General features: G+C 32.8%; 1 protein-coding gene across 3 annotated transcripts in view; it reads right to left on the bottom strand.

Annotated features, from left to right (window-relative positions):
- LOC117921537 (F-box/LRR-repeat protein 14-like) overlaps nt 1-15,109 on the bottom strand; it is a 37,607-nt gene that overhangs the window by 18,314 nt on the left and 4,184 nt on the right. For all 3 annotated transcript variants that reach the window (XM_034839443.1, XM_034839442.1, XM_034839444.1), the window contains exons 5-12: nt 14,781-14,927; nt 10,653-10,727; nt 9,820-9,891; nt 7,379-7,450; nt 3,692-3,763; nt 3,435-3,506; nt 2,778-2,849; nt 348-419 (exon numbers count right to left, since the gene is read on the bottom strand). In XM_034839443.1, coding sequence (XP_034695334.1) covers nt 348-419; nt 2,778-2,849; nt 3,435-3,506; nt 3,692-3,763; nt 7,379-7,450; nt 9,820-9,891; nt 10,653-10,727; nt 14,781-14,927 — 654 coding nt within the window. The remainder of the gene's footprint in view (nt 1-347; nt 420-2,777; nt 2,850-3,434; nt 3,507-3,691; nt 3,764-7,378; nt 7,451-9,819; nt 9,892-10,652; nt 10,728-14,780; nt 14,928-15,109) is intronic.

Raw genomic sequence — 15,109 nt, 5'->3', positions numbered from 1 at the left:
AAACCTTCCACTACAAGTCACAGTTTCTTTACCAACATCCCTGCCCATCAAAAAAAACTCAGCTGTACCTACTAGATCTTCAGCAACTTACATGGCATTATCATGTTACTCTTAGACACAAATAAACTTAATTTTAGGCACCAGGTGCAACCACAAATACATATCTACTTAAGTACATATATTCGTATATATGGACAGCAAAAACTAGTTTGGTGAACTATCAAATTAATAAAAAAGTGACAACCTTCAGTGCCAGAAAAGAAATTCCCATCAATAAATTATATTATATAACTTTCATCAAAAATGGACATAATTCTATAGATTGCATGCAGAAGACAATGTCTAACCAGAAAGATGACGAAGCCCATTGCTTCCAACTTCAGTATCAGACAACTCCAAACATTTCAGATGTCGAAGGCCTGAGCTTCCGAAACAAAACAATAGAACCATAAGAATTAGCACAAACCACAAAAACATAAAAGTGACTACTATAGGCATACAAAAGGGACAACCACATAGGAAAAGTTAAGATTATCCTATCATTTAAATAACACTCATAATGCTTTTCAAAAATAATCAATCAGCGGTTGATTGTCATATATTGAGGGAAAAAGCATCACCAGGTTTCTTACACTAAAACCTAACTAAAAAATAAAGAGTCAATAGCCAAATAAACAAAAACCAAAATCTACATAAAGAGAATTCTGAAACACATCAACAAGAGGTTAAAGAAACAGAAAAACTTAACTATCTAGCCTAGAAATTGTTTGGAAAAAATACAACAAATCAGAATAATGTAGGACAACCCTTGGATGGTTGCCTACAATCCAATAGGTGGGCTAGGGTTTTTTATTTTTTAGAGTTTAAGGAGAGGAACAATGGATAAAGTTTATGGTAGACAAAAATAAAATAAAAAATATAGAGAAAGAAGATATTGGGATGAAGAGAGAGAAACTTTAGAATCTCGCTAAGGTCTTGTAGGAGTCTTACCTAGAAGAAAATCAATAAAGTCTCACCATTGAAAATTAAAAAGTATGCAAGAAAACATGATATTATTAATAATCAATTCATTATTTTGATTTACATCAATTAGCCTTATTTATAAACTTCTCTGAGAAATTCAAAGTCTACTAGGATTCTAGCAAGTCATTATGACTTTAATTCTAATTGTCTTATAACCCAATTAATTAATCCTAATTTGACTCCAACAAATGCTAATTCTAATTTAATTCCAATTAATACTAATCCTAATTTCAATTGTAATTAATATCAATTCCCTTCTTGGTGTATATCTTGGAGATTCATCCTCATCGCATACTCATTTTACCCTGTAATACTCCCCCAAACATAAGTTCAGACATGAATCCAATTTTGTACTTCCATTTTCCTAAATAAAGAAAACAATGACCCCGATTCCTAATAAATACAATTTGACCCATCAACTTCACAAATGCAATTTCGAAGAAAAAATGTCTTTGATCCAATAGAAATCAACTAATTCCATAGTATTTTATCTGGAATTTTGTTAGGACAATGAGTCTTCTTTGTAAATTGGCAATTTTGTTCCTTTTTATTTTCAAGAGGTGGAAACAGTGTTCAAGTGTTGTGACCGCTCAAGCGCTTAACTAGCGCTCAAGCGACAGGTAAGTGCACTCAAGCATTCATGCAAAATCTAGAAGAATATTTTCAGATTATTCACGCAAATCAAGTTTAAAAACTTCAGGATACCGATCCCCTAGGGCTTGAGGGCCTATATAAACCCTGTTATGACCAATTTTAGGGAGAGAAACTTAGAGAGATTCACCGAGAGGTTTAGCCTAACTTGCCATACCATTTTCAATCTCTCAAGAAGGATTCAAAGTGTTGAATCTTCAGTTGTTGGATGACCTGCATCCCTTCAATGAGGCTCAAATATATTCACTGGAGCAATTGGAGATTGTTGGGTCACGCACATGGATCAAGTTGTAGGTTCTAGAGAATAAGTCTTTAGGGTAAAGCAGTTAGGTAATTTTGTATCTCATATAGTGAATTTAGATTTGAAACCTTAGACCCCATGGTTTTTTATCTCCACAGTTAGTGTGGGGTTTTTCATGTAAAGATTCTTGTGTCTCTTGATCTTGTATTTGATTTTGGATATTTTGTTTATCCTTGTTATCTCACAGGTTAAAATTGGGTTAAACACCCACCCCCCACCCCCACCCCTCCCCTCCTTCCCTTCTGGGTGTTGCCCTACTGGACATTGGTTTTTCACATTTGAAATGATTCCATTTCTTTAATTCCATTGCATAGGTAAGGTTATTCTTAGGACTCCATGAATGATATCGTTGGAATTTGTAAGCCTTTCCAGTGATTTATTGTGATGACTTCATTTTGCATTTATGTAATGCATTTGGGCCTTCAAAGATATTAAGAAACCAAGTAAAAGAAAGTCTATTTACATAGCATGTCAACAATATCTGAATTTTATTTTGACTGTGCAATTGAAATTTTATTTTAAGAGAACTCTTTACATAATGTAGTGATCCGTAGTCTAGAACAAAGCTACAATGTTAAATCACCAAGAGAATAAAAGTGGGCTTCCATGGAAACCAGAATGGAAGGCCATCCATTTGTTACTGTCTAACTCTTAAACTCTTATGCTTTCAAAGAAATATACAAAAGGACATGTTTCAATATGATATGACTGCTTCACCTGATATTTGAGAATAGAACTCCCCTACACAACAAAAACAATGTAAGACAAATAAACAAAATTGAAGGAAACTATAATATCTAACCTGTCAAGTTTGCAAGCCCTTCATCACAAATTCTACATGAATCCAGGTTCAGGCTCTCCAAATTTGTTAAACCTGCAGCAAGCGCAATAATCAGATCTTATAACTAATTTCCAAGAAGTAAAGCAAATTATGCATTAATAAATGACGGGCCTATATAGAGCCAAAAGCTAGAAATAAATAAACAAATAAATATAAATATAAATAAATAAAAATTGAAATGAAGCTTTGTATAGCTGACCTAGTAGCTAGAGATATAAACATGTTTGACAATCAAAAAAGATAACTTTTAAGATATATCAACTAGCCAGGAAAGTCCTGTAAGGTAAAATAATTTATGTATGGGAACCCACTACCAAGCATGGCACATATGGACCTTTTAGAAACACTATAGTGACTTTTTTCAATAAAACCTTACTACTATGTAGTCCCACAGTCAACAACACCTTTTCTTAGACGTCAATTGTTAATAAATGAAACCAACTATGACAAAAAGCAGTAACATATCTGTGTGCATATCAGCTAGAGGAAGATCTCCCTCCCAAATTAATTATGAGAGTTCTAAAGATATATGTTTGATTCTCCATACCATCTCTAGCATAAAATTGAAGGAAAAAGAACAACAATTTCAGTCACTTCCACAAGAGGAGTAGAAACCACCTTTCAAATGTACCAAACATGCATCCGTCAAGTCATTGTACCCCAAGTTTAACACTCTCAAATTCTCTTGTCCTACAAAAGAATGAAGATGATATAAATAATAATCCAAAGCTGCTTTCAAAGTTTTTCTAGTAAAAAATAGAAATGAAAATAAAAAGCATCTTGCAATTAAAGCAAAAAAAAAAAACTCCACGGTTCTACACCCAACCCAAGGTCCCAAAGCAATAAGGGTAAAATAAATTTTCAATGCAACATACGTGCAAAGTTCTCACATCCATCATCAGATAGCATAGATCTGCTAAGATTTAAAGACAACAGGGAAGGAAGATCTGCAAGGAAGCGAGCCAAGTTAGCTTTCAAGTTAAACTCAAACATGAATAACATATTGAATTGACAAAATTCAGAAATATGCATTTTTTTTATATTTGCAAAGAGTTGAACATTAAAATAAATGATGTGCCCATGATCAAACTGATCATCATGTGGGAACAAGGCTCAAGTGTACTGATCTATTAGGATGATAATGTCTCAGCTGCATATTTTCACTAAACCAAAGAACACCTGACAGAAATAGCTAAAGTATAGGAAGTTTAGGCACAAATCCTAAACTCACTCTCCAGCATCTCAGCATCGCCACAGATTAAAGTACCATATTTTTGCATGCGCACCTTAAATCCAAATTCAAGTACCTGGATTCACTCTGATAGAATTTGTAACAGGAAGGAATAAGAAGGTAGATGATCCAAAAAGTGAACTTTGGAGGAGATTTCAATCTTAACATTTAAAAACCTTTTTAATATCCTATGTTACCTTCATTTTTTCCTGACATTAACAGCCTGTTTGGAATAGTTTTTAACTTCTACTTTTAGCAATAAAAGTAGTAGAAGCAAAAAAACCATCACTATGCGCAATTGATTTAATGTTTCAGAACTATAACTTAAAAAGGTTTTTATTAAAAATAAGATTGTTTTTTCCATTTTCAAAATTTTAATTAAATAAAAAACAACTTCCCTCATGCTTGAGGAGCAGGGATCTCCATGCTTTCTCAAGATATAGATAAAATCATGTTGGGACTTCTGAGGCCCATAGTTGAGTACTTAATTGAACATCCGTAAAAGTTGTGTTTGACATTCAAAGAGTTGATTTTAGGGTTTAAAACGCTCTTACAAACAATGCCTAATAGTAAAAATGCCAATATGCTATTCCTCTACAGTCAAACTCTCCCAATCATTACCTAAAAAAAACAAAAAACTCTTCCTATAATCAGACACAAAAAATAATATGATTTTTTCATTTTAAATCATTAAAAATTGGCATCTATTGATAGTTGCGGAGAGGTTATAGCCCTTTGTTTCATTCTTTCCTTTCTTCTCTTTTTTCTCACCTTTGACACTTTATATTTTCTTCCCATGCACTTGGGATGTGCCCCTTTTTGTTGGGATATATTAACAAATCATATTTTACCTTTAAAAAAAAAAAGAAAGAAAGAAAGAAATAAAGCGAAGGAAAAATAGAATCTCCGCTGATTCAGCATTACATGTATTTTCCTTTATCATTGTTGTTTCCATACACTTTTCTTTTCTTAAGGTATTACAATACTAGAATACATATGCCCACTCCTAACTAGATATTGGAAACCAGAGATTCCAACAATGTGAATATCAGCCATGGCTGATGCCTAAGGGGTTTACTTATTTCATCTCCTGGTGAAGGAGATGCCGTGTGGATTTAGGGTATACTACCACATCTCCATCACCAAGATGGGGATCCATGTCCCTACAAATCAGGTGATCTACTACACTCCTCACAGGCATATGATGTAGGACAACCCTAGGATGATTGCCTACAATCAAAAAAGGGTTTTAGGAGAGGACCAAGGGATAAAGTTAATTGCAGTAAAACAAAATAAAATAGAGAAAAAGAAGATAAGAAGAGGAGGATAGAACCCTTAAAGTGTCACCATTGAGAATTGCAAAGTATGCAAGAAAACATAATATTATTATCCATCAATCAATTACTTTGATTTACATTAATTAGCCTTATTTATAGACTTTTCTAAAAAATCCAAAGTCTACAACCAATTCTAATTGTCTTATAACCTAATTAGCTAATCCTAATTTGACTCCAACAAATACTAATCCTAATTTAATTCCAATCAATATTAATCCTACTTAAAGTTTATTTGTGTCTTTCATTTCCTTTCTTGAATACAGTTTTCATAAGGCTTTCCCCATCAGCATCCCTCTCATCACAAAACCCTTATATAAATATGTGTACTGAAGTCAAAAGCAAGAGATGGAAGGGAAAGTGTCATAAAAGAACTAACCTCTGAAAAAGTGGGGAAAAAAAAAAATAACAGGTCCCACTTTTAAACAAATTTTAAACCGCTTAAAATCAAAATTACTTATTCCATTTAGCAATAAAGACCTAGCTAATCACTTGTAGCAAAACAAGATCAATGAATTATAAATTTTATTTCATCCTTATCCTTTTTTTTGTAGAGTAATGATTTTTATTTTTTAATCATTTTAATTGAAAATTTTACTTCTTTAAAATCAAAACATTCTTTTAAATTAAAATTCTTCTTTTAAATTAAAACACTTCTTTTAAATTAAAATATTTTATCACTAATTCCTTAATATAATAAAATCAAATTCTAAAAAATATGTATTTTAATTGATTTATGAAATACACTTCTAATTAATTTCATTTGAAATACAACCTTTCATTTATTTTTAATTATTTAATAAAATAAAAATAAAATCCTAAATAATCTCAATTTAATTGATTTATGAGAATTAATTTTTCCTGTTATTTATTCTTTGAATTTTTGTATCATTATGTATATGTCATAATAATTATTTTTATTCATTTTAATTCCTTAAGATAATAAAATTAAAATTCTAAATAAACTTTATTTAATTGATTTATAAGAATTACTTTTTCATTAAAAGGTTCAAAAAAAAAAAGAAGAAAAAAAATTAAAAGATTGAATATAAGAACCTTTTTATGTTTTTTATTTATTTTCTATCCTAATGCCTATATTGTGATAATTATTTTTATACTACTACTACTATTACTATTTTATGTTATTTATTTATTTTTTGTATATTCTATCCTAATGCCTATATTGTGATAATTATTTTACACTACTACTACTACTACTATTATTATTATTTATTTTTAATTCTTTATTATAATAAAATTAGAATTCTAATTAATCTAGATTTCATTGCTTTATAAGAATACATTAAAGAGATTTCTTTAAAGGGTTCCAAAATTTCTCATTGGCATAGTTTCAAAGATGACAAGAGAAGGAAAAAAAATTACAAGGTACAATATAAAAACTTTTTCATACTATTACTATTTCATATCTGAAATTATCAGCAATAATAATGAGATTTAACATCTATTAAATTTAGAGGATTTGAAAAACACTCATCAAATTTATATGCTTACTTTACATGACCAAATTGCAAGTGAATTATTTAGTAGTCAAGCAAATTGCAATGCACATGGTATTTTAAGTCAAATTTTATTGATTAATATATTAGTTATATAAATTTGGAATGAATATTTAAATTGTCATACAATGAATATAAGGTTAATTGTAAATTAATCATTTTCAGTCTTCCGTTGTTTTTGTTATCAAATAAGTAAATTAAATTAAAATACTTAAAACTAAGATGATACCAAACACTTTTCAATTTGATTAATTCAGTTGTTATAATATGTAGCTCTTAATTTTCAGTGCTAAAGTCTTTCGGTACTTAATATTCAGTTCTATCAAACACCCCTGAAGTCAACTTGGCCAGGATCATTAACATGATATCCAATTCTAATATAGGATTAAAAGATTACAAACGTTAGTTCTGTTATGAAAATGACAGACCAAGGCTTTACAATAATCAGTATAAAGGCCAAGCATTTTTAAAGAATGTAACCTGAAAGAGACTCTAAGCATGCAGCAGTAACAGGGCAACCCTCCATGTTTAACAAAGCAAGCTTGTGCAGACCTGCAAGGGACATGAAAAGATTCAGCACTTATTTATAAAGGGGAAAAAATAAATGATCAATGATCAACAGAAAACAAACCAAAAATAAATAAAAAGTGTTGTTAGCAGGGAAGGTATCTAGGAAATTGAGGACAGTTGAAATGCTTTGCAGGGAAGGTAAAAGAATATCATAAACAGAAAAGCTAGAAATCAAGGAAGATGTATCAAATTTAATTATTTCCACCAGGCAAATGGTGAAAGTAATCATAGAGAGGATGAAAAGGAATAAAGCCTCCATCCAAATGGTATTCCTAATGGAAGAATGTAAATGCATGGCAGGAACAGGTACTCCCATATTAGTTACAAACATGCAGAGTCAACATATTGCTATGTTTCCAGATTCATGATATCAATTTTAAAAGGAAAACCTTTATTCACCTTCCCCTCCCTTTTGCCCAACCCCCCATCTTGACCCAATGCCAACTAAAACCAAAAATAAGGAAGATCTATTCTTAAGATTCAGAAAATGTCGATAAGCATTAAACTATACAGGAAAAATATCTGGTTATTCCTTTGAAGCATTATTTCCAGGATTCACATGAACCACACATTCCAAGATCAATAATGCATTCATCAATGGTTGAAAATGTCACTCTCATCTTTGTTTGATCATCATATTACCACATCCTTTTGATACAAACCATCCTAGAAGAAGAGTCTTGATGGTGTGCACAAGCTAGAAAGATATAATGGATAGATAGATAGACGGACAGACAGAGAGATTAGTGAAGATATTACGTTCAGATAAATAAATGGATAGAGAGAGACAAACATTATTGAAGATTTTAGGCTTTCGATAGAAAGATAGGTAGAGAGAGAGAGAGATTGTGAAGAAACTAGGATCTAGAGAGGAAGAGAGATTAGTGAAGATGCTAAGCTTTAGAAAAGACACAAACTTATACCAATCACTATATATATATATATATATATATATATAGAGAGAGAGAGAGAGAGAGAGAGAGAAACTAGGATCTAATTCAAAAAAGGCTGAAATTTAACCAATCAATTTTTTAAGGACTTTTGAAATTTTCTACCAATCTCAAAATAAAGACATAGAGGATGCTTGATATCGATGATAAATTCTTAAAACTAAACAAATCAAGTAGGTACTAATTAAAAGAGCACTTAGAATTTAATTCAAAGTGACCAAACTAAATAGGTGAAGCAAAATAGGCTCATACGTCTTGAGAATTTTATGACACTTAACTGCCTTAAATTTGTCTCAATGCTAAGCTCTATATTCTTTGCCATTTTATTGATTGCACAAATGTGTTTTCTTGTTTGCAGATACACAATAGTGTTCAATAGGAAGAAGTTATTTTATTATTGAGAGCCTTTTAGAGATTGACAAAAAAAATATATCAAGGTAACATTTTGAATTGATACAATGAGAAGACATGGAAAGTTCATGCATACACATTTGTATTTTCCATTTTATTTATCGCACAAATGTGCTTTCTTGTTTGCACAGACACAACAGTGTTCAATAGGAAGATGCTATTTTATTATCGAAAGCCTTTTAGAGATTGACAAAAAAAATATATCTAGGTAACATTTTGAATCGATAAAATGAGAAGACATGGAAAATTCATATGTACACATTTGTATTTTCCAATGAAGAAAAGAATGATAATATATGAAAACTTACTAGCTTTTCTAAATTTAATTTATCTATAAGTTCCAAAACTCAAATTTCATATTCTAGGAAAGGAATTCTGTCTATAGCATGCTTCAAATGGCCTGATGCTCTTATATGTTCCATAAACACTCTAGTATTGAATCTGGATAGATTTGTAAAATAACAGACTTCAGACTTCAAGTTTTGTACTTATCAAACAGTTTAACTGAATTCAGTACCCAAATTTCAGAAGATAGCAATAAAGGCATAGAAACCCAATAAGAATCATCATGTTCTCCTCAAGAAAAGAATGTGATTCCTTAAGGCATCAAACCAAGTAAGTTGCAGATTTATCTGCCCACAGAAAGCATCTCATGTAATATTTATCAGCAGAATGACTCTTCCTATCATGCACTGGATTCTCAACTTAGATATGTTTCTTTAAGAGCAACAGCTTGCTTGGCTTTCTCAGAAGTTGCTTTCCTCTTCTCAAAATTCAATACTCATTTTCAATATTGAAGCTTCTAATACTTAACTTTTAATTTTATCAAACACCCCTTACTCCACATAAAAGTTCCAATCTCATCTCATATGATATACTTCTTACAATTACAAACACGAAACAAGTATGGACCATGCTCCAAAGCTACTATATGTTTTACCATTATAACATAAACGTGTAAAAGATAGTAAACAGATAAATACCAAATACCTTTCAAATAAGCAACACCATCATCTGTGACCTTACTGCGGGAAATTTCTAATCCTTTCAAGTTTGTAAGCCCTGAAACATGATTGAATGAGAAATTTCTTAGCTGGGAAAAGACAGCATTTTAAGTTTCAAAAGGAACATAATCATATACACATGCTTTACAATGAATTTAAAGCTCATTACAATTTCACATGTTTCATTTTCGTGAATAACAATTGGAAACACTTCTCATAGTTTCTGACTCCAGAAATACCAATTCCATCACCTCTCACCCATAGATTATCTAACAGTGCTGGAGAACTTATTCTGTGCTTCTAGAACAAAAAATAAACTAGCGTTTCAGCAAGAACATGGGATTGAAGGCATTCTTGTTGTACCCTTGAGTCTTAGACAATGCAATCATAGTGTACAACTTCCTTCAAACAGTAGGCTAATCACAGAAAATAATGAAATGGATATGTTTGAATAGTTCAATGTTTACAGAAGATGAGAAGTAAGGGAAGTCCATGGGTAAAACCTATTAGCAGTAGTAGTATAAACATAGGTGCATGTATCCTGACTTAGCATAACCCAAAAGGAACCCAGTTGAGCAGAAAGCTCACACGGCAAGGGACAAAAAGAAGGGGAAAAAAGATACACCCCCCCACAATATGCTCAAAACAATTATGAACCAGGAACATGTCAGTTCAATCAATCAAAGTTCTCAACAAGAACCAGATAACTGAACTATAAGGTGAACAATCAATCCCTTCTCACCCATTCCTCTCTTCCCAGGCAAACACCAAGGATGATAATACAAGAAATCAAAATAAGAAAGAAAACAGAAAAGTTACCTGAGAGAGGCTTCAGATCAGCATCTGTTATGCAATGACACATATTGATGTTAAGAGACTCAAGCTTTGTTAACCCTGTCAAAAAAGGGTTCACATAAGCCGCATAAATCATGGTCAGAATAGGGCATTAACATTGAAGCAAATAAAATGCTGTCTGCAAAGGGGTCCCAGAAGGCCATTGTTATGGCTCAGTCTATAAGGTATAAAGCCTCACCGGATTGCCAAAAAAGCTTAAGCCTTATACCCTAAGAGTTAGCCTTTACTCATGAATCTGTTAGGCATATAGCTTATACTACGATAGCAAAAAAAAATTTTAATTAATTTCTTAAGCTATAAATAATGCTGATTAAAAACCAACCATACTTAAACAATAGAGACAGAGCACAGAGCAGGAAGGAGAACGATATAAATTGATTTGATTTGATTTTTCTTTTATTTTTCTTTATCTTCATTTTTTTTTTTTTTTCATAAACAAAGACTAAAATTAAATTATGAAGAGCCGCCAAAAGAGTAACCCAAGGTATTCAAGAAACAAACCTCTCTTCACCACCAAGCAAACAAGAGAAAACAAAGGAAAAACCTCAACAAGTGCCCAACCATTTAAAAAAACTTACTAAAGTCACTGAACAATCATCTATAAACAACTTTGACAATAGAAAGCAAACAAAATCCCTTGTCAGCTTTTGGACAGAAAAAACCTCGTTATCAAACGCAATTTTGTTCATTGCCTTCCAAACCGTCCAAAACAAACATAAAGGGCTAGAGTTGAAAACGGGCTTAGGTATTAAGAGTCTTTCAATTATGGAGTTGAAAAAACCTCATCTTGTCAAACACATGTAGCATGAAATGATAATTCTAGTTCTAATAACATACGAAAATTGTGCATTTTGGAACAATTTGCATGCATAAAAGGAAGAGGAACAACCAAGGGCTGACAAAGTCAATCAAGCTCAACCTAACCACCCCAACCCCATCGATATGTTTGGTTTAGTTTCATTTGGATGGTCTACTCCTAGATTGATTATAGAGAACCAATACACTTCAATTTGGTTCCAATTTGCTAGTTGTTAAACTCACCCATCTCAAGAACCCACTAAGAATGTGATCACATATGTGCATCTCAAATTATCATTTTTCATATTAATTTTATAAAGTAAAAGATATGGCTTTTCCTACATTTCATAATGGATATAAAAGGAAACTCTAGACTCAAGTTCCCATTTGTCAAATCATTCATTTGTCATTTTTTATATCAGATTATTCATGTCTCATTTTAATTTAATGAAGTATAATAATGTGGGTTTTCCTACACTTCATAATACATATAAGAGGAGACTCCATACTCACAATCCCCATTCGTTCATTTCCTTCATCCTCGGCCTCGGGTGAGGGATTTGGAAGCCATCATATTTCCACGATCTGACCCTTCCTTATTCCTTCAAGTTATTGGATCTAAAGAATCATACAAATCCAGCCTTCCTCTCTCATTTCCTGTTCTCCAATTTTTTTTTCCCCTTTTCTCCTCTACAAACATCTTACATAAGCTCATCAAATGAAACACTAATTTCCATCTCTCCTTTATGCATGTTATGTTCATGGCAAACAGAGGAAACACTGCCTGCAGCATTGGTAAACGTCTCAAACAGCCAAGCATAAATGTGCAAGTTCAAGCCTGGATGTGACAATTGCTTGAACAAAGGTCAAAGGTTAGAATCATACTCAATTTATTCCACCAATATCCGGCTTCCTAGAACATTGGATTTTTTTTTCCCCCCTATTAATCAGAAACAGAATATATAATATATATATTTTTTTTTATAGATAAACATCAGAATATATTAAAGAAGGCTGAAAAGCCGCATGTATACAGGGGGTATACACAAACGCCCAAGAAGAAAGGCTGCCACAACCTCACACACCCTCAAGTGGCCGCAAGCCACTCCAAAAAGCCTAAAAGAGAATAGGTATCCTCACCAATGTACACCCTAGCCCAACTCCACAAGTTACATACAAAAAAATTCTTGAATTTTTGAATATCTAAAGACCCTCCCCTAAAAGCTAACCGGTTCCTTTCCTTCCACACCGTCCAAAATATACACAACGGAATGGAATTCCATGTATTTTTTCTTTTTTTAAAAATTGATAATAATAAAGTTGAAAAGAAGGATGAGAGGACCTTCCCTCAATGTACAAAACCTAATCAAAGCAAAAGTATACCCTCCACTGTACAAGGAGAAATACTTATAAAAGCATGTACAAAAACTCTCAAAAAATCAAAACCAAATTCTCCCAAAAGTTATCTACCCCTTACTAATTACAAACCGAAAGCCAACTAAGTAGAATAACATTAAGAGGAATTCCTCTAAAAGTGACAGTACAAGAAGCCGAAAAAGAGGAGTAAAAATGAATAAGATCCCATAACATCCCTTCCGTTCTACACTTTTCCTAAAAAATCCTAGTATTTCTCTCTTGCCACACAACCTACAATACAGTAATACATGCAATATGTCAAAGCGTCTAGCCTCTAATTGAATTCCCCAAGCTTCTAAATGAAATAATCATCATATCTCCAATACTCCTTGGTGGAACCCAACCCAAATTAGCTACATTGAAGAGCTTATGCCAAAACACCAATGTTATTGGGCAATGCAGAAAAAGACGATCAATTGATTCTCCACTCTCTTTGCATAAAATGCACCAATGAGGACAAAGAGATTTGTAAGGTCTTCTCACTTGTAGCATGTCATTGATATTAACCTTCTTATGCACCACTAACACGCAAAGGCCTTGACCTTTGATGGGGCTTTTGATTTCCAAACAAAATTAGTCAGAAGGCATGAAATTGGATGAAAGGGCTTCAACAAGACCATGAAAAAAAAATTTACTAAAAATGAGCCAGTGGAGGAGAAGGACCACACTCTTAATCTATGGTAGAAAAATACAAGTGCACTGCATTAAGTGAAGACATGAGTCTTTCGAGGAGTTCAATATCTAAATCAATGAGATTGCATCAGAAATTAAGATTCCAAGAAGAAAGGTAGGAATTTCCCAGGATGCCAGAGATGGAAATATTTCTCACTGAAACAACTTTATAAAGGCCTGCAAATTGTGAGCTCAAAGGTTAATCTCCCCACCATAAATCTTCCCAGAATTGGATTTTTTCCCCATTCCCTACCACAAGACGGATGAAAGGGGAAAAGTCCTAAAAGACTTGAACAATGGCCTTCCAAGGACATCTGTGTGATCATCTAATCATAATGTTAGCATCCCATCCATTAGCATGTGTCCTATAAATGCTCGAAATCACCTGATGCCACAAACCAAAACTTTCCCGGGGGAACCTTCAAAGCCACTTCCCTAAGAGAGCACGATTTCTCAAGGTCGTCTTCCCTATTCCCAACCCTCCAAATTCCCTTGTTCTACTTATACCTCCAAATAACAAACTGGATTTGCAACAAGATCAATTCTACTTATACCTCAGTTTGAGCCATAGTTCAAATCTTGACAACCAACCTTGGTCAGTTCAGTTCTGAGTTGGCACCAACTTGGAACTACCCAGACCTTGAATATCCTTTTAAAATTAAATAATTATAGTACCAACTCCTTATTAATCTTTTCTAACAAATAATGAAGTCTCCACTTTGACCATTACTATTTAAAGGGACAATCATAACAAAACAGAGGCATTTGACTCCAGTCAACAATACTGATCACTTCCTTGAACATATAAGCAATCTGCTAATGCATTGGCTTAGACAAAAGCAACATGGAGTGAGAATCTAATAGTTCCAACAACGACATGAGGTCAAAATGAAACACATATGTCAAACAATAATTTAATGAACCCACTCCATGTGACTGAGCTTTATCATCATGTTCACACACATTCAGACATGAGATTAGCAGGTTTATATGAATAGAACCGAAGGAGTTATTGCAGTTCCTAAAAGACACCGTGCAGGTGAAGAAGAGAAAGTATATGCTCCCTCTAATAAACCAAGTACTTTGAGAAAGCCAAAAACCTAAATTATATCTGACAGATGAAACTGGAGCAAAATTTATGGTCTAAGTGCATGAAAAGGAAGTTCATTTCTTCAGGTCAAGTATTATTGGGATAAACAAACTAACCTTTAAGATGAATAAGTCCACCATGGATTCCTGGGCATCTCTCTAGATCCAACTTTACCAAGTTAACTAAGCTGGAAAAAGCACTCATTCCTTGAGCAGTAATGGCATTGTTTCTTCTGAAACTCAAAGTTGTCAGGTTTGAGAGACCTGAAAGATTCAATCACAACCACAAAACCATGGAAGAAGTTACTCCAAGAAAATGCCAGAGACTAAAATCCTGATTCAACAGTATATTGAGAATTATAAAACAAAGAGTGAAAATGAGGAAATATATGCCATACTAATCCCAGTGATGCTTCCCACATCTTCTCAAAGCTCAGTACACCAAA

The sequence above is a fragment of the Vitis riparia genome, chromosome 9 (genome assembly GCF_004353265.1).
Source record: "Vitis riparia cultivar Riparia Gloire de Montpellier isolate 1030 chromosome 9, EGFV_Vit.rip_1.0, whole genome shotgun sequence".
In the NCBI taxonomy this organism is placed as follows: Eukaryota; Viridiplantae; Streptophyta; class Magnoliopsida; order Vitales; family Vitaceae; genus Vitis; species Vitis riparia.
This window is presented reverse-complemented; position numbering and strand designations above follow the sequence as displayed.